The 22,016-nt window shown below is 49.1% G+C and overlaps 1 protein-coding gene across 1 annotated transcript in view; it reads left to right on the forward strand.

The window, feature by feature from the left end:
* ELP3 (elongator acetyltransferase complex subunit 3) overlaps positions 1-21,081 on the forward strand; it is an 81,970-nt gene extending 60,889 nt beyond the window's left edge. Inside the window, exons 13-15 of the mRNA XM_082756712.1 lie at positions 511-738; positions 2,968-3,049; positions 20,535-21,081. Of these exons, the coding sequence (XP_082612838.1) occupies positions 511-738; positions 2,968-3,049; positions 20,535-20,611 (387 nt within the window). The 3' untranslated portion in view covers positions 20,612-21,081. The remainder of the gene's footprint in view (positions 1-510; positions 739-2,967; positions 3,050-20,534) is intronic.
* The last annotated feature ends 935 nt before the right edge of the window (positions 21,082-22,016 follow it).

A 22,016-nucleotide genomic window follows, 5' to 3' on the forward strand; every position in this document is an offset into this window, starting at 1 on the left:
GGCAGATGCAAAACCACCCATTCTACATTAGCTGAGTTGTTATTGGAACTGAATTTCAATGACACCACGTCCCTTGCTTCGTCGAAAGAGTTGCTGCCCCCGTTGATCTTGCAGTAATTATGAAAAGTAACTTAAGAATCACAGTTTTAGGTGGCTGACTTACAAACTGGCAGCCACGTGGGTTACCAGCCCTTCTGGAAGCATGCAAATAGGCACAGAAAATAGGCACAGTTCTGTCCCATTGTCAAAGACACTTCTATTAAAGTGGCCCGGGTTTTTGTCTGTAATGATTGCAGGAGTATCAGTTCTTATCCAGGACCGCTAAAATCCATCCAGAATTAAATTGGCCTTTAAGAAAGCACTTCATGTTTTCTCTGAATCATAATAGATTATGGATCCATGAAATTGGTTTCGGTCTGTTCAACATGTTGCTTAAATATTTTTAACAGTTGTTTTTTTTTTTTTTTCTTTTCCTCTTTGTGTTCTTCGCTGCTGCTTCTCTTCAACCAGATTGAATTGGTTAGGAGAGATTATGTGGCTAATGGTGGCTGGGAGACCTTCCTGTCCTATGAAGACCCAGAACAGGACATTCTCGTTGGCCTTCTACGACTGCGGAAGTGTTCAGAGGAGTCCTTCAGACCCGAGCTGAAAGGAGGTGTTTCCATCGTCCGGGAGCTGCACGTGTATGGGAGCGTGGTCCCAGTGAGCAGCCGGGATCCTTCAAAATTTCAGCACCAGGTACCTCAAGCCGTCTTCATTTTCCATCTGTGCTGCTTTTTTACACCCCCACCCCTCCCAGTATAATTAGAGAAGAATTTAATTTCATCTCCAAGCTTCGTTCTTCGTTTGGAATACAGTCAACTGCAGTAAAAAACAGAATTGAATCTAAGCTCCGTCTTGCATTTCTTGTGCTGAAATCCTGCTGTTTCTGAGTTTTTGCTGGTGTGATAGTGTTTAGGCAGTCGCTACTGCTCTGAGATTAAAAAAAAAAAAGCATGGCTGAATGCTATCTGCGTTACTCATGCCCATACAATACAAGAGCTCATTACCTGCTGCTAATTTGGCTTTCAAGTGCTAAGCAGCTCTGGTTCTGAGGTATCTTTCCTGTGATATCCTGTACTGTATGTACATCAGACTTCACTGCAAACTGAGTAACAGCAAAACAAAGGGAAACATCCATTGTGTCTTTTTATTTCCTGCTAAAATGGATCTTGTTCAATAGATGAATTTCACTTCTGAAATCTAAAGTAATTACAGATGGGAAGGCGAGATTTTTTTTGGTCCTTCCCAGTTTTCCTTCAAGGGAACATTTACAGAACGAGAGAATATTTATCTTAAAATGCAAAGAATGGAGTGGAAAGCTGTGTCTCTAATTCCTTGCAGTGAGTTGTATGAAAATTGCACATTATCCTTCTGCTGCATGTAACATGCTGTGGCTTGCGGTGAGCAAAAATGTGAATTAAATTTTGCCCTGGTAGATTTTGAACCTTTCAACTGAGCTTTTAAAAAAGCAATCAGTTTGTCCTCGGTGCCAGAACTGCTCAGGGCTGATGTTTTAAATTAACTTCCTTGTATTTATTAATCTTTCCCTGAGTATATGTGTTAAGATGCGGTTTTGTTGGATGCTGATGACGTATAGCCATAGCGCAGTGGCTGTTTTAAAAATAATAATAAAGGAACAGTGAATTTATCCGCTGCAAAACAGCTAACATTTCAAAATTTTGGAAGGGGAAAGTGGTCGTCGAAAGTGTTTAAAAAAGAAAAAGTAAAGAAAATCAATTGGAAGTAGCCAACTGCAAACCTTAAAATAGGCTGGAAATTGAAATTTCATGGCATATGACGCACTGGTGTTCATTCAGAAGTGTCAGTGTTCAAGAGGTTAAGCAGAAAACGTTTTTTGCTGTTGCGGGGACAATTTCTGATCAGAGGAACATTTAGAATGAAGATTTCTGTGTGTTATTTAAAAATGCCTGTAAGTGTTAAGTGGTTTTAGAATTAAATCACATCCACTTTGGTTTCAACGCAGCCTGAGTCTGTGCCTCTTGTCAGGAAAAGAGATGAACAAAGAGCCAAGCATAGTTCCTGCATCCTAATGTTGGAAGTGAATTAATCCAATCAATTATTGCCAGATATATAGGACAACTAAGTTGTTAAATAGAGTGGAAAGGCTATTCCCTGGTTTGAATTTTGATTCCAGTGGCACCCCTGCTGTGCAAGATTTCCAAACGTAAATAGAGGCATGGATCTGGTCCAGAATATTAACGGGTTCTTCTGCAATCCTTTTTGCTTTGGCATCTTCCATCTAGTGAGCTGAGCCTCGTAGGTGTCCCATGAGCTCTGGAGAGCGGGGCGGGTCTGCAGGAGGCACGCAGGTGACTTGATGCAGGACTTGACACCCAGACAAGCCTGGTGGCCGCTGCATGCTTCAGTTCTTCAGCCTGAAATGGGCACGGGAACAGCTCCTGGCTCCCAGAGGGGTAGTGGAAATAAAGACTGTGAGGCGCTAAGGCAACAGTTGTATCAGAAAAGCCAACAGCAGCTCTAGCCACATCCACTACAACTGATGTACCTGGCCAGAATTTAAATTTGACAGCATAGACACCTTCATCCTGTGCCTGTGCTCCCTATTTAATCCCTAGCATTAAGCCAGGTCCAGCCAGGCAGCCATCCAGATGGATGAGAAGCCACTGAGAAGCTGTCAGGCAGCTGCATATGGATAATTTCATGTTCTGAAGAAGAAAGAACCAAAAACTGAGAAATCTGCAGTGAAGTTCAGTGTTAGTACACCTCTGTGCAGGGCTCCTCCCAAGCCGCTGTGCTTTGCCCTCTCCTGCAAAAAGATTCTGATCATTCCTGTGCCCGAACATACCTCTGTTGGAAATGTTCTAATGCTTACATTCTGACCTTGCTTATACTTTCTATTTTTACAGAATTTATATTTTCCTCCTGTTATTTCTCCTGTTGCAGGGATTTGGTATGTTGCTCATGGAGGAGGCAGAGAGAATAGCCAAGGAGGAGCATGGGTCATGGAAAATTGCTGTAATTTCAGGTACCTTTGCTTTATCCTTTTTTTTTTTTTTGTCTTAATCTGAAAATAAACCCACTACAGCCAGCACCACTGCTGTGAACATTCATCGTATTAGCTTGAAAATGAGCATCAGCAGATGCTTCTTAGTAATGGAGTCAAATTCCATCATAGCTTTGTCCAGTACAATACTATTATCGCAAGCAGCATACCAGAGGACGCGCTGCAGGGATCCATCCTGCTCTTAGTGCCGAAGGAGACAGACTGCGTGACCATGGGTGGCTTCCTCCTCCGAAGGCTGCTATTTCTGAACTCGCTGATTTGGCCCCGTCACAGGTTGTTATTGCTGAGGGCTGCTTTCCAGAGTTTGTGAGGATAGAAAATTGCCAGGCTCCATTTTCCAGCCTTTCTGCAAGTACCGTCATTAGGGTGGACAAATGTGCTTTTAGGATACATTAAGCATTATCATGAAGAAGCGAGCTGTGTAAGAAAGAGCTGCAGCCCTTTCTCCTGTTTCATTTTCCAGCCATTGTGACTAAAAAGTGGCAGCAGCTCACAGTGTGTGTGTGTGTGTGGAGTCAAGGTCAGAACTAGCTTTGTGCATTAATTTATTCTTATATTAGCAGTTATGGTAGTTAGAGAAAGCTTTTACAGGCATATAGGTTCTGTAACAGAGGAAGGTGGTGAATTGTATGGGGAGAGAAACTCTTGTTGGCCTGAGATTCATTCGTGCTTTGGGACTTGACAAGAAGAGCTGTAAGTTAGGCCTTTTATAAAAACAATAATCCTCTCCCTGCCCACCAAAAACCACTGGAAAGCAGCAAACCGCGGATCTGCTCCAAGCTGCTGAGTGAAGTGGACAGCCTGTGTGTGTGTTTCCAGCTGTGTCATGTCACGGGGTGCAGGAGAGCTGAAGTGAGCTGTCTCAACAAGTACTTGTGACGAGAGCCTGAGCGAGGACAATGCGCAGGCAGCGGCCAGATGCTTCAAGATAATTCTGTATCCTCTAGATGCCCCGTTCCTTCTTTTCTTAAGACACAGCCCAGTCGTGCTTCCCTGTGGCTGCTGCACAGGAGTCAATTTGAAAATTTGAACTGGGAATTTCATTGGGTTAAGAAATGGCCGTACCAGGTAGCTCCTCAAGTGGAAATGTTGGGGTTTGGGTGTTTTTTTTTGTGCCAGTAACGTCTTGGTTTGGGATGCATGGAGAGAGGCAGCCACAATCTCCCTGTGTTAAAGAACATTTAGTTCGTCAAGAACAGAAAACACACAGCAATTGCTAAAAAATGGTCTGTTGAAGCATTTGTGTTACTAATTGTAGCTGTATTTTAGCAGTCTGATATGAAGAATGGATTCTTTGCATTGAAATGCAGTGCGAGGAGCCTGTCCTGCTGCGTGCACAGTTTGTGTCATCTTACCAAGACCTTGTCTGTGATTTTTAACTTTTTTTTTTCCTGGGCTGCAAAGTACGATACGGTACAATTTGTCTCTATAACAGACTACTACAGCATCTGCAGTGAACAGAAGTTTTCCAGCTGTTTCCTTGGAGATGATTTCACTTGAATTTCAGTCCTCCTGTAAGTTTTATCTGAAAAACAAATGCAGGCAGAAGTTCTTTCTGCATCAGAGGATGAACTTGGTTTTGCTGCTTTTGGTTTCGGCATAGATTTTTAATCTGGGAAGCCATTGGGAGGTTAGGGCTCCAACATATTGCAAAATTTTCCCTACTGTCTCGAGAGAAGCCTGTAAGGGAAATCTGCTTTCAAAATGTCTCTCGCAGGGCTCCCTATCTCATTAGTACTACATGTTTTTATTAATGCTTTGTTGCAGTGTTTTCTTTAACAGCGTCCTTTCTCCAGCAGTATTTTCCAGTCTGGCATTTAATGGCTACATCAGTACTAGTTAATTAAATAGTGCCAGAACATCCAAACTGCCTCTTCAGGGAATGGTCCCCGATGCATGCTGATGCATGCTCTCTGCCAGAGAACTGTGTGGGTCAGTGCTAGTCCTTCTGGACCAAAACCTTCCCGAGGCTCTGCTGGTAAAGTAACCGAGTGAATCGCTGAGTTTCTGTACTCTGACAGTTCTTGTTTTGCAAATTAGAAATACTTCTCTTCAGTCTTTCATTTCTTCAAAAAGAAATGCGTGAGGTTTTAAGGTAAGGCTTTACAAAAGATTGTGATTACTGGCTAATTAGGGCTCATCTCTAAGATTCAGGTTCAGCTCTGGTTAGAAATTAGCAGCAGTCATCATCTGAGACTGTTCCCTACCCTGGCTTTGTGTAGGGACATCTCTTACTGATTGATTCAGGGCAGCGCATCTCCTAGGGTCCCCAAGGGGCAGGGTGTCCCCTGGTGCCCTGCTGCTGCCAGGGAGCCTTGCTCTGCTCTGCCCATCACTGAAGACACTTTCCCTCTCTCCACACCAGGGGTCATGCGGCTGCTCCGGGGTCTGCTCACCCTTTGGAGAAGGAATTGGGGAGCCAGGTTTGTCCAGAGGGCTCCAGGAGTCTCTGGCTGGTTCGTTGCCACAGCCTTGGATTGAAGCGTGGCTTGAGGTTACCTTGGAAATGCATTTAATTCAAGGCAGGTTAAGGTCAATTCAAATGAAAGCATTGATGTACAACATCCAAAACGAGCAGTGCCGTCACAATTGTTACGACAAACAGGAAAGAAGGAAAAAAAAAAAGTCATCCTAGTCTGTTTTTAGCAAGGTTACAGCAGCAACATCTCTCCTGTCCAGGTGGTTTGCTGCCCTTCCTGCTCAGGGCAGTAGCCAACATTTCCTGACATCCCGGGCTGTGGCTGTTAGAGCCTCACTTGCTAGAAAACCTCTCTCCTTGCAGGAGCATGTCAGCTGCCAGAGCCAATTTTCTTTCGTCCAGGCACCCCAGAGGACTTCAGTCACAATCTTTTCCCCTCTGACTCCGCTTCCTTCCCACGTGTAACCTCGTCAATGCTCTTAATTAAACACTATTTCACTTCCCTGCAAGCTCGCATGTCCCCTTGGCTGGGTCAGGCGTTGTGTCTTGCACTTTCCCACTTCTTGCTTCCAGGAGGGCACAAATTCCTTCCCCCTCAGCAGTGAGTCAGTGGCGTATTTCACCGCGTTCACATTTTTATATTCTGTATCAGGCAGTACTGTAAAATCACTCGATACAAACATGTAAATGGGAGACAAGTGAGTAAGTCATGATTGCCTCCTGATTAAGATCGCTAGGACCGTAATAATCAGCTTGGGGTGACTGATCCCAACATCTTTCTCCTATGCATGCTGCAGCAGTCAGGAATCCACAATCACAGGGCTGTGAATAGAAATTAAACTAATACCACCTGTTTTCTGTAGTCTCCGCGAGAGATAAAATCGTTCATTACAGTCGGTGACTCATCCCCCAGTCTGTTGGTGCTGCTCGAGCACGCTGTCTCATGTGTTTAAGGAAACTGTGCCTTTGCCTTTTGCAGCTACGGAGGTTCAGAACTTTCTAAAAGTAAATCTGATGCATCACACCGGTGTTAAATCCACCTGCAAGGGAGAGCGGTAAGGGGAGAGAAACGGAGCTGGCGTAGGAATCAGAGGTAAAGTTTCAGGGCACGTTCGATAACGCTCTCAAGTACCTTGATTTGCTCGTGTAAACAGCCTTTTGGTCACCTTCGAAGTAATAAATTACTCGAGTAATCGGTGCCTCAGAGTTCATATTGGATGTTGAATGAGATTGCCAACTGGCAGGGTGTGCCCAGGAGACCACAGGACGAGGCTCTGAAGTGCTGCGAGGATTGATGGGGTTCGCTAGGGCTCCCCGGAGTTTTGCTTCCACTGCTGGCTGGATATTTTTAGAAACGCCAATCTCATTAGCTATTAATAAGAGAAGAAGTGGCCCAAGATAAGTGGAAATATGGGGATGTTAATGAAGTGCCTCTGAGATGTTTGTCTGCTTTAGATTGATGGCCTTTGAAAAAAAATAATTAATTAGGTGGATTTGGGAGAAGCCAAGGATAAACCCGTGCTAGTGGGTTGGTGCTATGGAACAGCTACTGTGTACAATCCCCTAGTTCTTAAAGAACTTCACTTTTATATGTTTAAGAATGTAACAGCTTTGAAAATGGGCTTGATACTGTCTTAGCTGGGGTTTGGGTTGAACAAAAAGGTTGAAAAAAAGGCATGAACAGGAATATTGCTGTTCTTAAGCAAGGACACTGCTGCAAAAAAAACAGCATTCTGCAAGCATGTTTTGGTAGGAGGCTTTAATATTTTTATAAATGTATATATATAAATATATTTACATAAAATATATTGTCATGTGGCCTCACTTCTGTATGATACACACCAGAGACTTTTGTCTGGCTTGCGTCTGTCCCAGGTTCTCACTTTCTAAACCACGCTCAACTATATTAATTCTTTAAGGCTTTGTGTAGACGGACATTGCACAATCTCCAGGCAATACTGCGCTGAGATACCTCAATATTTTTCTGTTTTAAGTTTTGAAAATCCAGTCAATTCAGAGGTCTGCATCCATCTGACCGTTCCGTGCACGCTTTTCTTGCTGGTGTGTGCTCCGTTGTGTTTTTTCCTGCCTCCATCTGTAGGAGCTTTCCTTAGAGTGGGCAAAAGAAGAACCAGTGAGACAAACCTGACACAGGAGTTGGATGTGTGGGGATGCCTTTTGTGCATCTTTTGTGCTCCCTTCATCCTCAGCAACTCTTTCTCCAACCTCAACCCAAACAATCCCCGAGTTTACAAAACCCAAACAACTTGGGGGAAAAAAAAAACACCCGCAAACCGTGAGGCTGGCTTAGGCAGAAAGTATTTAAGAGATCAGATCCACGAGGAAATGGAGGTGACTTCCATGCAAGCGACTTGTAATACGCAGCGGTATAAATAGACTTGAATCAGAACTGTGAGCAATAGCAGTTTTTAGGGATTTAAAAATAAATGTAGTTTTCTTGCTTAGGAATCGTCCTCTCTGACCGCCAGTGTTCTCACACTGCCCACAAGTGGTAATCCTCCCTTTCAAGCCTGCGCAGGGGTTAAGGGCTTAAAGCTTGTTTTCAGTCAAAGCTTTGGGTTTGGAGTTTGTCGAGTCACGGGTTTCATCTTTTGTCGTGTTTCCAACCCAAATTTGTGATGCAGGCTCGCGGTCCACCTTTTCAAGCGCTGCTTCAGCCAAGAATTTACTTCTGGCTTAAGGCAGCCTTATCTCCAGGGCACTTTGCTCACTTCTGGAGGCTGGCGGAGAAGCTGTAACTCTCCTCCCTGCTTTGCTGCTCTCACCCTGTGGGCTGGGGAGCATCCTGCACCTCATCAGCTGCTCTCACCCTGAGCAGAGCAGGGCGAGGACCTCTCCCAGGGCCAGGAGCTGAGGTACTCATTGAAAAGTTAGCAAATTTTCCTTTTCAGGGCCATACAGGACTGTGCAAATGAACGCCATCAGTTCCTGCGCTCCTTCAGAGTACATTAATTTGTACTCCTAGCAAAAAAAAAAAAAAGTGTTTCCCCGCAGACTCTTTCCACAGTGTTTTGTTCTTGCTGCTCTTGGGGTAAACACGATGAGCTGAGCCTGCCTTCTCAAAATTTGCCTCTTTGCTCTTAGAGATATTTAACCGACAAGCAGACAAGGCGAAAGATGCGGCAGGATTTACCAGGATCGCCCTTCCAGCAGTAGGTAAAACCACGCAAGGTTACGCTCAAAGGAAAATCTGAGGTCCCCTGCATCAGGCACCCAGGAGTCATCGCAGGCAATGAACCGGGGAATGATGCACAAAGCAAGCTCGGCTGTACAGCAGCTGCCTCGTGGAGTATCTAGTTAAATATCACTTCATTTGAAGAGGGCCGGTGGGAGAACTGCATTTAATTGACTATAGAATCAATGACAAATGCGCTAGGAGTGCATTTTGCAAGGCAAGACGAGCATTTGTGAGCGGCGTCAGGACGGGCAGCTTGGATTCTGGCACCACGTGGGGAAATTCGGGTGCTGAGGGCGTGGGAAACGAGCAAAGCCCTGGATATTCTCATTCCATGATGCTGTGGTCACACCTCTGGCACTGCCAACGTGCAGGTCCTCCAAATGCTCTTCCCAAAGCTTGCCTCCTGGCTGCTGGGGAATGCAGCCTCAGCCCTGGATGTTCGACCAAACAAACCAGAATTAAACATTTGCAGCAACGGGGAGGTTTGGGGGTTTTTGCTCGCGGGGTTTCTGCGCAGAGCCAGCAGCGTGCTCTCTGCTCCTCACTGGCAGGGAGGAGGTGCCCCCCACCACCTAAATCAAAGAGCAAAGTAAAAAAGCAAGCGGCTTGTTTATCATGAAGTCGTTGCTCATTTAAGGTAATTTTCTGCATGAGTGGTGCCTTTCTACTCCTCTGATGTGAGTAGTATATTAGTATGCAGGCTTGGGTAGCTGAATGGTAGACCCTGGAGGCATCACTCTATTATTCAGAGCTCTGGGGAGGTCTGATCTGAAATGTCTGTTTTTCCATTTTCCAGCATTTGTAATTGCATGTGTGTTTTCTTTGCCTTTTGTTGTTTTTTTGTTTTGTTTTGTTGGTGGTGGTGGTTTGTGGTTTTTTTTGTGTGTGTTTTTTTGCTTTTTGCATTTTTTGGTTGGTTTTTGGTTTGCTTCTACTTGTACCTGCTTGGGATTTGCATCGTTTTCCCCTTGAATAAAGCCCCCCCAAAAAACCTAAATTACACTAAAACAATTTTAAACACGTTCCCCCTCTGATATCCACGTGTCCTTAGGCGCTGAAAATGTGAAAGAAAAAAAAAAAAACAGACAACCTTGGTGTTTGAGGCCAGCGGATGGGCCAGTAAGCTTGTTGAATTTGTAATTTCTTCTTCCTTTTTGGCAATAACCAGGTGCTCAAGCTCTGCATTCAGCATTTTCTCTCCTTTTGGCAGGATGATGCTACTCCGGTCCCTTCTGGGGACTTCTGGGGACCTCTTTCACCATTCCAGCAGCGGGCAGGTATCTGTTAATTTAGGGTGGCATTTTGGAGAGCTCGATGTGTGGCTCCCTTTTTGCAGCCCGTAGGTCTTGGCGCTTCCTTTTGGGAGCCAGCGAGGAGCAGTTGCATGCGGTGACTCAACCAGTAAGGTTTTTTGGTTTTTTTTTTGTCAGAAGCTGCACAGCCTTCAGAGGATGATTTAGAGCAAACAAACGAGCTCCGTGCTCGTTCCCCGTGTTCCTCCCAGCCTGCAGCGTGAGCGCAGCCCTCGTACCTGTTGTTCTTTGAGCCAACTTGCAGCCTCTTTGCTCCAGCCTCTGCCTCTGTCGGGACGGGAGCGTGCTGCAGCGGGGCGGATCGATGTGTCATTCCTCACACCGCCGATGCCGGGTGTCTGGGGAGGGGAGGCAAGGCTCGGGTGAGCTTCCAGACGTCGTCTTGCCCTCCAGCCGCGTGTTGCTCAAGGACTTCTAAAGTCAGAGAGAGTGCCTTTGTATCCGATAGCCTCCAGGGACTCGCTGCCTTGCCAGTCTGTCTGCCTGCAACAACTGATAAACTCCTCTCCCCGTCCCTTTCCCCGAGCTTTCTAGTGGTGGTTGTAACGCCTCGCTGGCTTACCTTGAGCTTGGGAGAAGTCATCCTTCAGCCTAAGTAACGCTGGCTGAAGGGCAGCCCTCTTTAAAACCTTTCCTGTTGTCTCCTGGAGCATCCCTATAACCAATTATTTTGACTTTGCTGCTCAGCACCCCGTAAAAAGCCCCATCTGCCCCTCGCAAGTACTTCAGGCAGTCGTACGGGGATGCACACACCAGTGACCCAAGGTAGGGTAGCTGTGGTTTTCGCTGTAGTGCTTTGGTTTCAGGAAAATCACGTGTGTAAAGAATTACACTTTCTTTAAAATGTGATGAGCATGTGAAATGCAGTATATATTTTAAAACATTGGAAGTCCAGAGTCCTCCCCCCTCTAAATGACAGAAGCATGAAGCTCCTGCCTTGATGCACTTACACAAATTCCTCCATTATGGAGCCTTTGTTTTTCTTCTAAGCATCAACTTGATTGCTCTGTTGTTGTCCCCTCATGTTGGTGGCTGGCTTTTGCAGTAACGAGGACCAGAGAGACTGAAGCCAGTGCTTTCCAATGACTTGAAGCATCTGAAAAATAAGATTTCAGGACAGAGACCTTCCTCTTCAATGTGAGATAGTTACAGATGATACTGAAGAACATGTTGCAGGAATGTTTCCCTGCTTCCTTTGCAAATAACGTTTGTGAACTTAAATAATGTGGATGCAGCAGCAGCTCTGAGAAAGTTCCCATCCCAAACGTTCCTGTTCTTTTAACACGTGTCGTTCACTTCAGCCACCTAGGAAATCAGGATGGAGACTATCAGCAGCGGGTCTACAGAGACAGGAGGCTGCACGTGGGTGAGCGTGGCAGCGCAGCGATGGCAGCAGCACACAAACACTCACTCAAGCTCCCTCCCAAGGACTCGGTGCCCCTGGAATGGCCCAGAGCCCTGGCAGACACCTGAGCAGCTCCGGCCAGCCGGTGCCAAGAGGCAGCTTAGCAATAAATGAGCACGAGACATCCCTGCGTCACAGCTCGCCCGTGCCCGGGCAGCCTGGCTTTACGCTACGCTCCCCTGGCTCCCAGCACATGATCTGGGCTGTCGTGCTTTGCCAGCTCCTTGCCAAGTCCTTAATCGCACGCTCCTCTTTGTCAGGAGGGTTGGGGCTGTGCCAAACCCACATCCTGCCCTGGCACCGCAACGCCTCGCTTTGACTCTGGGCGTGATATTGATGCGTGGGGTTTTTTTTTTGTTGTTGTTTTGTTTTAAAGGATGTGTCCCCTCCTGCCACTGAATTTCCACGTGCGTTTCCAGTGGTATCATCTCAAAACACTGCTTGTACTGCCCGGCACTGCCTCTCTGTGCCCTTCACATATTCGCACACATCTTCTCTGCGTGGCAGCCGCTTTCCTCTCAGCTTTTACAGCACTGGCACGTGCAGAGAGAGCCCTGTCGGCACCGGGTGTATTTCAGCACAAGCAGCTCCCTCCACCTGTAGTTATTGTGGAGACAGCAGAGAGCAGCAGGTTTAGTACCAGTGGCACCTAACAGCGACAGCACTTTTTGTTTTACCCCTGTAATCCAAGCATCACGTGCCAAGTCGAGGTGGGGCCGTGACCGAGGGGACTCCTTTTACTCCCAGCAGAGGAGCTGAAGGTGCCCAGCTGCCCAGGAGCTGTCTCTACCCCTATTTACCCATCTTAAATCGGCTGCCAAAAGGGGATAGATGACAACTTCATGCTGCCATGTCATCCTTAACAGGTTGGTGTGTCACTGAGTGCCCTTGCCCAGGAGCTGGCTCCCTGAAAGCAGAGGTGCCCGAGGTGAGACCGCTGCTGACTCCAAGGGCAAGGGCCAGGAGTGAGCAGACAAAGTATTTCCGTGTTGTAAATTACTTTTCGAGCAGCAAAAAGCCGGCTCTATAAATACAGTGCTCTGGCCACGGAAGAGCTGTTTTTTTTCAACTGCAGTATCTGCTGTGACGTCTGTCAGCGTTATCTGTTTGTGCTGGCATCGGCAAAGCAGGCTGGCTTGGCTTGTACCAACAGGATTGTCTCCTTATCTCTGCGCAGAAGATGCTTGTTGGGGAGGGGTGGGGGATGAGATTGAATTCCCCTATCGCAGGTGCTCGCCCTGTTAAAACCAGACGCGCAGAGGTCCTTTAATAAGCGCCCTTTCCTCTTTTTTTTTTTTTTTTTTTTTTTCCCTTTGAAGTGCAGGCATTTTGTCACCTGTCCCTGCGCCGGCTCCGGTTGCCTCGAAACGCACCTCATTGATAATTTACTCGGTGGCTGGAGCAGCAGCCAGACCCACACGAGCACGCCTCATCTTCTGAAGCAGAGCTTTCATGTCTCCCTGCAGCGAAATCTCGCTGGAGCCTCGCTCCAGCCCCGTGACGTAGCAGCCTTATCGAGGCAGCGTGGAGGCCGTCCTCCCCCCCACCACCGCCACCGCCACCGTAAGCTAATTACTATGCGGCAAGATGATCACTTTTCCCCCAGACCAGGTTTCTATTTGTGTTCTGTCAAGTAGAAAATTAACGTGGACGCGGGCCAGGAGCGCTGCACGCCTGAGTGCGCCGGGGGTTGAAGGTGGCGACGGGAAGGCAGGCTGGATTTCTGAATGGAGGATCAGCTGGTGCCGAGCCTCGGCGGCCTCCTTCCTTAGCTGCAGCAGCAGAGGATTTGGGGGAGAGCTGGAGAAAAACGCCCTCACGAGCTGCCCATCCCCGTGTGCTTTGGGGAGAACAAAGCCGAACAAAATTATTTCTGCAGAGCAGGTAAGGGGTGATGCCCGCACAGTTTTAAGCACCAGGTTAAATGAACACTATGGTCATTCATTAGCTTGCCTCCTAAGCACCTCCTCGCGCTGCAGAGGTGCAAAATGGAGTGACTCCATCCACTCGTGGTGCTCCTGGGCTCCACAACGCACAAACTTTTAGGAATCGTCTCAGGAATTTGCAAGAGGGGCAATGAAGCAAACACAGGCAGCAGTGAGGCTAAATCCTGATGGATTTTTTTTCCCTGCCTGCTCGTTCTTGCTCCTTGTGAATCAGCAGCAGTCGATTTTTGGAGTGTCCTGATGCATTTATTAAAGGTGTGCAAGGCAAAAACCTTCGGGCAGAGCCACCCCAACTGCTGAGCGTGCCTGTGGCTTATGGGAACACATTGCAGGGATTCCTGAGAGGTGTGGGGAGCCTTCCTGCTCTCCTCTTCCTGCTCTTTTCTCTCCCTCCTTTTGCTCTCCAGAGGTCATTAACGTCTGATTGAGCTCTTCAGCTCCAGATCTGTGAAAACCTTTCCAGTTGCTCCTCGATCCAGACCTCGTGTTTGTGCCATTAATGGTCTCCCCGGGCTCTGATGAGCAAGAGAGGGGGGTCGAGAAGCAAAGGCTGATTTCAGATCCCACCTTTCTGTGCTGGGCAGCTGCTGAAACCTCTTTCTGAACCTGTGCACTGCGTGGGGAGAGCTTCCTTGGAGAGCTGCTGTGGGATGAGGTGGGTGCTCAGGTACGCCAGTTTAATAACGGGTCGGCCAGCTCTGGAGATTGCCGAGTGTTTCTTCCTCGGCGCTTCAAATCTCCTAGGCCAGAGGAGAGAAAATTGATCATGAATTCCTCTGATGCCTGGTGAGTCATCCTAAATCCCCAGCCTCTCAGTAATACTTTACCAGATGGGTTGAATATTCCAGCAACTATCTCTGGAAGAAGCCTGAAGACATGACATGGGCTGTGCATCTAAAACCTCACAAACTTGCCAAATTTGGGGGTTAGCAGCAGAAACGTTTCGCTCTCCCCGTCTCCCTCGATGCCCGGTGGCCACACCAGTGGCAGCACTTTGTGAAAGTGAAAAAGTTCTGGGATTAGGTCTTAAATACTTCATTTGGTTTGGGGTAGAGGGGGAAGATCTGTGAGCTCCAGCTTCGTCTGTCCCCATTAAAGGCTTTCCCTCTGCCGACCGGGGCTGCTTTCAGTGCAGCTGGGTTGGGGCAGGCCGGTGTAGTCGTTAATGAAATATTGCTCCTGTAATAAGGAGATCAATGAGATGGAATCTCACCATCTGGAAGCCCGGGGATGCTTCTGAACTCATTTCCAAACGGCAAGCCTGCAAGTGGAAGCGGGGCACCTCCTGTGTGAGGAACGGCACCCCGAAAGCTGAACGCTGCCAAATCAGGTCTTTAATGCTACCTTTGGATTTATTCCATATTTTATTATTGGGTTTGAGACTTGGCTTTAAGAACAAATCAGCCCAAATGATCAATTTATTAATAATCCAAGGCTTTTGCTGTGGTTTTCCTTCACCCACAGACACGTTCCTCAGTGTGACAGGATGAGAGCAGTGCGGTGTATCCTCTTTGCTTTAGTAAAACTCCATAAGCAGCTCACTAAATTATTCTCTCAGGGTCCTGAGATACCTTTCCAGGTGCATCTGTGTCTCACAAAGCACTCAGGCTGTGGTCAGACTCTGCTGGAGCTCACGAAACTCCTGCTGGCACCTCCAGCCTCCCACTTGTCGCTGCAGGAGCTGGGAGAGGGGATGCTGCTGCCTTTCGTGCCAGGAGATGTAAAAGAAGAAAAGAATTTTTCAAATTAGCCAGGTCGTAGACTAGGCCAAGCCATCATGGATTTAAATCGGATTAAATTAAATTACAGGTGTGCAAAGAGCAGGTTGCAGAGGAGGGAATAAGGGTGTCCCTTGGTGTTACTTAGGGGTGAGTTTTCCGTCAGTTGTATTCATCAAACAGAAGCTGAGCCCAAGTTGGAGGAAGGATCAACGTTATCAGAAAGGGACAGCATCTCTTGGCACGCACATCAACCCCCAGTGTAGGTTTGAACGAGGATTTTCAGAGCAGGGACTGGATTTGGCTACGGGGATGCTCGGGGATATTTGGGGCTTTCTGCCCACAGCTTCAGCAATAATCCGGTCCCCAACACGAAAGCTGTCGGTGTTTGTAGCAGAGAGGTGAGTTGGTGAGCTGATGAAGAGAGATGCAGGCTTCCAAACGCTTTTTATCACAGCCTTGATTTGTGATTTCAGACAAATTACCCAGCTGCCTGGGATCTTGGCTCTTCTTCTGGGACGTGGCGATGACAGTACCTCCCCGCTAGACAGAGGTGTTGTGAAAATAGTAATTTAAAATTGCTGGCAAGCAATCTGTGCGGGAAGAGAGCACGACGTTCATTTGACAGAAGAAAAATCGAGGCTTTCAGGTGGGGATCCTGCTTCCAGAAAACGTTCAGAAAACGGCACCGCACAGACTCAGCACGGGTGAGGCGCAGTTGCTGCCGCCGCCTTTGGTGCTGTTAAATCAGCCAGCCCATGCTTGTGAAGCCCTCAACACACGGTGATACGAAGAGTCCATGAAGATACATCTAAATCACAGCTCTAAGTGCCACGCTAATTAGCTCTTTGTGGTTGCTGCAGCAGGAGGAGGTCACGAAACACTGAACTCTCCCATGCCTGCCTTCGGTCCCTCCAGAGAGGGCTGAAACATGGGAAGAGTGGCTCTGGTGGAGCTCCACCATGCTTAGAGATGCTTTAAAATACTAAAAATGGTTTCAAGTGCTCCATTTTTAAAGCTCGTGTATGCTTTCAATGATCTTCTTTTAAAAAAATAATATTATATTCCTGTTTTCTACTTGCATTTCCTGGATTCTGTTTTCTGATGGCTGCCAGAGTACGCGTAGCTCTCAATAATTCCCAACAGAATCCCTCGTTTTAAAAGCAAAGTGAGCATGGCTGTGCTTCCTCTCACATTTGTGAGATTTTGGGGAAATAAGGTGACAATTACCCAATCTAAACCAAGAAATCTTTGCTGCAGGGATTGGTGTAAGGGTTGTTCGTTGGTTTCTTAAATTAATAATGTTCTTTCCGATGGCTCTGAAACGCTCAGGTTTCCTCAGCAATGTTAATAATAGTGTTTTTTGTTTTTTGTTTCTTTTTTCTCATTTCCTGGGTGCTGATAAGGCATTCTGGTTATCTCAAATCCTTCTGGTTATCTCAAATCCTTCGCCTTTTCCCCATTGTTACCGTTCTGGGCGGTCGGTTGCTCGCCATTCGCGTGAAGCCGCCTTGTGTTTTCCCTGCAGATAAAATCCAGCATTGTGAACACTGCAAATGCCAAAGCAAACTCATCAGAGGTCGGGGATGGATATCCCGCGCATTCTTAACTCATGGATCATTTTGGAAAGGCGATGTGGGTTTTTTTTAGTTAGCATCCAGTACACAATAGACAAGAACAAGTTCTCTCCTCTCATCTTTCCCTGCCACCCTTACGGATTTCAGCCCGTGGTTTTGACCCTTCCTTGTTTCATCAGGTCCTACCAACTTGAAGACATCTCTGCCCGAGCTCTGGGTGGCTGCCAGGTGCCATTCAGTGTCAGCTTTGCCTTGAAGTCCTGCGTGGATTCAGTGGATTTCACAACGAGGCGTTTTTCTTTCGGCCAGCCAAGTTTCTTCTTGGACGTGAGTGGAGGTCAAGGCGAGAAGGATAAAGAAAAACCTAAAACTTCTCTTTTGCTAGCAGCCCGGGGTCTCCACCAACACTCATGGGGAAAAAGAGGGTTGTGTTTGCTGCTCGCCGCTGACATCACGCTCCGAGTCACCCGACCCCAAGTCTCGAGAGCTCCAAAATGTGAGCTTTGTGAGCCATCAATGATGGCCTTTGAGTGCTCCTAGCGCTTTGGCAGCAGCAGCCCGATCACGGGGGATGTGCTTGGACACCGAGGAGACCCTCCCAGCGCTTCAGTTCCCTCTGCTCTTTTCTCTGTGTTGAAATTTCAGATCCTTCTGGGCTGCCCTGTGGCTTTCCAAGCCCCCAGCCCAGCTCTGTGCAGCCGAAGCTGATGCCAAAACGTCGCTGATGTCCCTGTGGGTGCGTGGAAGCATCGGTCCCTCTCTCAGCACCCTTGGAGATCTCACAAAATTTGGAAGAGGTTTCGCTCTCGGCAGAATTGCGGTCGGCACGTTAAGGGTTGGAGGCAGTTTGGGAGGCTCGGCCAGTTCAGGTTCGCTTTGTGCTGCCCAGAAACTGCTTCTAAGAAATGTTTTAAGGGGAAGGGAGCAGCGAGATGCTGCCAAAAGATGCGGAGGCCGGCGCGGAGACAATCCTCTCGTGTGCCTCAGTAAGCCTCTGCTATGGAAATTTTATGAACTATTAGGAGCGCTTTAATGATCCTGAAAACAGCCTCATTTGCACTTAGTTCTGCGACCACTGAGCCGTGGGGAAGGGAGCTCTGAGGATGCTCGGCCTCGGCTGCTGCACTGCAACATTGCTGTGTGGCAGGCTTGAGTCAGAAGAGTGTATTTATGGGCTCTGCACAGAAAAGGGCACGGGCAGGGGGGCTGCACCAAAGCTGATTTCCACCGCCCTCCTCCTGGCCCAAAGGAGCGTTGAACCCTGGCACGGCGCTCACCTTCCTCCGTCCCCTAACCCAGGCGAGCTTTTTTTTTTTTTTTTTTTTAATTTATGTCATTTTTGCGGTGTAAATGTTATGGTAACAAGCCAGGCTCGGGGGTTTTTATCAGCAGGCTGCGCCGTTGTTCAGACGCTACCAAAGGAAGAGAACAAAAGGCTGCGAAACGAAGCGGCAGCCCTCGCCAGGGGATGTGTCACTGGAAGATTGCAGCGAGGGATGCTTCCAAAACGCCTCAGCTGGCCCCGAGCCCTGGGTTTCTGTCCAGGTCGGTGTGCTGGGAGCCCCAGCCCCTTGCTCAGCCACCGACGGTGCCTGGGAGGGGTTGTTTGAAAGCTCTGCTGCCTTCGGGCTCTACTTTGTTGTGGGATATTTAAAACACCCGTTTTAAAACCTTAGAATGAGAGATGGGGCTGATTCTGGCTTAGAAGGTCAGACAGCTTCTTGGGACAGCCTCTGGCCTTTCTCCTCCGTTCTCGTGTGATGTTTCTTTTGTGGCACATCTCGGGTGCTGCCTCTTCTGTCCCGTGAGTGCAGGTGCAACTTGGAGAGGGACGAGCACTGCCCTGGAGGATCTGCCTGCCCCGCCCTGGGTAGGTGAGCCCTAAGGCAGAGCAGCGAGGATTTGGGAAGAGAAAGGTGCCTTCCTTTCCAGCTCGCTTTATGGACAAGCACCATGTGGGTTAGGCATTTTGGGGCTGCTTCCCCAGCCCTTAGCCCTAGTGGGACTTGTGAGCAGCCAGAGCAGCACGTGGCTTTAATACCTGCAGTTTTCTTAACTCGTCTGACGTCGGTACCCTGTTTCTCCTCCAGTTGTGTCACGCTGATGGCAAAATGTCCTCGGAGGAGCCTTGCGGGGCAGCCCCATGTGGGACTGCGGGGGCACGGGGCCGGGTGACTGCAGTATCTGTCTTGTTAATGGCTTGACCCCATCGCCCTCAGCTGAGGAGCTGGCACTTAACCAGCGCCTGCTAATCGCTGCCAGATTAATGGAGGCAGCACACAGCGCTCCGGTGCCACCTCGGCTGCCTTCTGTTAAAATCCACACCTTTCCCAACATTTTGGGGTAAAAAAAAGGAATTTTAAATACCGCTAATCGAGGCGGGTTGAAGAGCATCACCTGAATTACTCCAGTTGTTCCTTAGCTTCAAGAGGACTCCTCTTCTTCGGCTTAGATGTCGCTCATCCTTTTATCCGAGTCGTGCCGCCGGTGGGGTGGCTCTGCTGTTTCCCTGCCAAAATCTGGCGTCATCTCCCAGCATCTCTGCTAACCCGGAGGATTTTTAGGCAAGATCCTGATAAAGGGGACGGTTGGCTGCGGGTCAGAGATCCCGACAGCCCTGGGCAGGGATGAGGAGGAGGGAGCAGAAGGGTTGCAGCGGGCTGGGATTTCTCCTTGCCTTCAGGCTCGTGCTGAAGCCAAGTGACTTCGGATCCCTTCAGCTTCAGCCAGAACGGGGGGAGGCGAGGATGTTTTATGCATGTTCCCATGCTGAGGTTAACACAATGCTTCTTTAGGATGTTGGCTGGGCATTTACCTGGAGCTGGGGCGCTTCAGCAGCTCGGTAGCTGCTGCAGCGTGCGCTCAGCAGGCACCTGGGGGCTCCTTTCCCCGAGTCTGCCAAAAAGGCAGGGGCTGAAGGTGCAGGAGAGGAGCAGCGCGGGGCCCGAGGGGGTCACCAGCTGCACCGGGGGCACCTGGAGAAGCACCTCCAAGTGCCCCAGCTTCCAGGAACCATCCAGAGGGGGGAGATGAGAGGAACGAGGGGCTGCTCGTCTCACAGAGCTGCCTCCTGGCTGTCCTCCTGGCCCTGCCCCACCAGCTGCGCTCACGACGGTGCCGCGATGCTGAATCCTTCCTCCTCCTTCTTCCTCCTCCTCCTCCTCCCGATGACTAACCGGCTGCATCTGTGAGTAATTAGATAAGGTGAGGGGGAAGGCTGCTCTAATGGACCTGTCCTGCTGCAGGGCTCTGCGGGGAAGGCAGCTGTTTGTGGGGCCGGGCTGGCCCCGCGCTGCAGGGCCTCATTAAGAGAGGAAGGCGAGGGAAGAGGCCGTCTGAGAAGGGAGGCATTCGGAGGCTGCCTTTTCAACGAGGAAATTGGATTGTGGCGGCGGGGGCCCACTCGTCTCGCTGAAGTGGAGCTGAGCTCATTTCTGAGAGCGGTTGGACGGAGCTGGCCGGGCTTTAGAGCCCTTCAGTTCCTGGTAACGGTGCCTGCAGCTGGGCTGCCTCCTCTCGAGAGCCCGGCTTTGGTTGCTGTTGTACCCGGGCTACTCCGAACTCCTGGCTCTCGAACACGTCTCACTGTTGTTTTCTTCCTCTTTCCCTCGCAGACTTTCTCAGGACAGGGTGCGTGATTCTGGGTAGAAATAACAGCCACGTTACATCATTTTCTCCCTTAAAAACAGCATTTTCAGTCCAGGTGCTAATGAGCAAATATCCCGACCCTGGCACAGCAGCCAGGGAGGTCAAAGCAGGCAGCTCCTTTTGGCACCGTCCCTCCACAGGAGTGACTTCCCCGTCTGGCCCTGGCTTCTCAACCTGCTTTGGTGCCCCCCTGAATCCAAACTTTTTTGTCGTTCTCGCAGGTGTTGGCACGAGGAACTACTACAGGAAGATTGGCTACGAGCTGGAAGGGCCCTACATGGTGAAAAGGCTGGACTGAGCCCCGGGAGGCGCTCGCCCTCCGGCTGCCAGGAGGAGAGAGGACAACAGCAGAGGAGGAAAATCCTGGGAGGAAAGCTGAAGGTGCTGGGCTGAAGCTGAAAACCAAAGCCTGCCAGCTGCAGAGAGCCCACGGCAGCAAACGGGGCATCTCCCCTGGGGCACGCAGTGCTCCTGAGAGCTGCCAGGCACGCCACACATCTCCCCACCCACATCAGCCTGCTGGATCTCCGGGGCTGGCTCTGAGGCGCTGCAATACAGGACTGAAGCACAGGTGAACTGAGAGCTCTGAATCTGGGGGCTCTATCAGGCAGCCTGGTGTGAAAAATGTCCATTATTTCTCCGATGCTATCTTTTGGGCTTTTAACATGCATTGAAATTGCCTTCAAAATGAATGAATTCCTTCTCTTTGCATATCATTTTTGCTGCCTTGGCTGCTTTCTGTCCATCCTGAGACGTGCGCTTTGATCCTTGTATGACTGAGGATTGGAAGCCACTTCCTTCCATGCTAGTGGTAGGATTTGGGACTAAAATCTAACCCAAACCTCTACAGCCACACACAGACAACGCAGAGACTCTGAGGTCTCCAGGCCAACCTCCCCCAGTGCAGGCTCAATTAGCCAAGGTTGCTCAGGGCCCTGTCTGACCAACGCTTGGATGTCTCCACGTGGGAAAGCCACAAAATCCAGGTCCCTGTTTCAGTATTCGGCCACCCATATTATGAAAAAGCGTTATCCTAATACCAAGCACCCCGCTGCCCTCCACTAGGCTCAATCCAGTTTAAACTTCATTTCCCACACCCAATCTTCTGTTTCCCCATCCCGTAGCTCACAGATTTGGGCACAAATCCCCCCACGATTTGCCCGTGGGGAATGCCCAAGGGCTGCTCCCGGCTGTTCCTCTCCTTTCTGGAAGTGGCTTTGGGGAGCTTTTGGGCCCTAACTTTCCCTGGGGGTGGGATTCATTCGGATAGGAATTATTTTAAAGCTTCCTTTTGCAGCGAGGTGTGAGCGAGCTGTGCCATTTGGTGGGTGAGGAAGGCACAGGGTGGGCGGGTGCCCAGTGTCGTGAGCAAGTCCAGGTTTCAGAAAGCAGCACGGTGCTGCTGCCTGCTCGGCTTTACCAAATCTGTAGGAGCCACGAAGCAGAAAGGCGCCAGCACGCTCAGAAAGCAGCAGCCGAGCTCTGACCTCCTCCGCTGCGTCCTCGTAGCGCTTCAATCGAAAAAACGGGGGGTAGAGCCGCGGAGCAGCGGCTCGTGGAGGAGCTGACATTTGGGGGAGTAAAATATAACAAATGACTCTGCCGGGAGCCTTCTGGAAACTTCGCAAATGCCGAGCCTTCGGCCACACGTGATTAACTCGGAGCAGCTCGGCGAGGAAAGCTCGGCGCCGGGCAGTAAATGT

This window comes from Aythya marila, assembly GCF_965140915.1.
Source record: "Aythya marila genome assembly, chromosome: 3".
In the NCBI taxonomy this organism is placed as follows: domain Eukaryota; kingdom Metazoa; phylum Chordata; class Aves; order Anseriformes; family Anatidae; genus Aythya; species Aythya marila.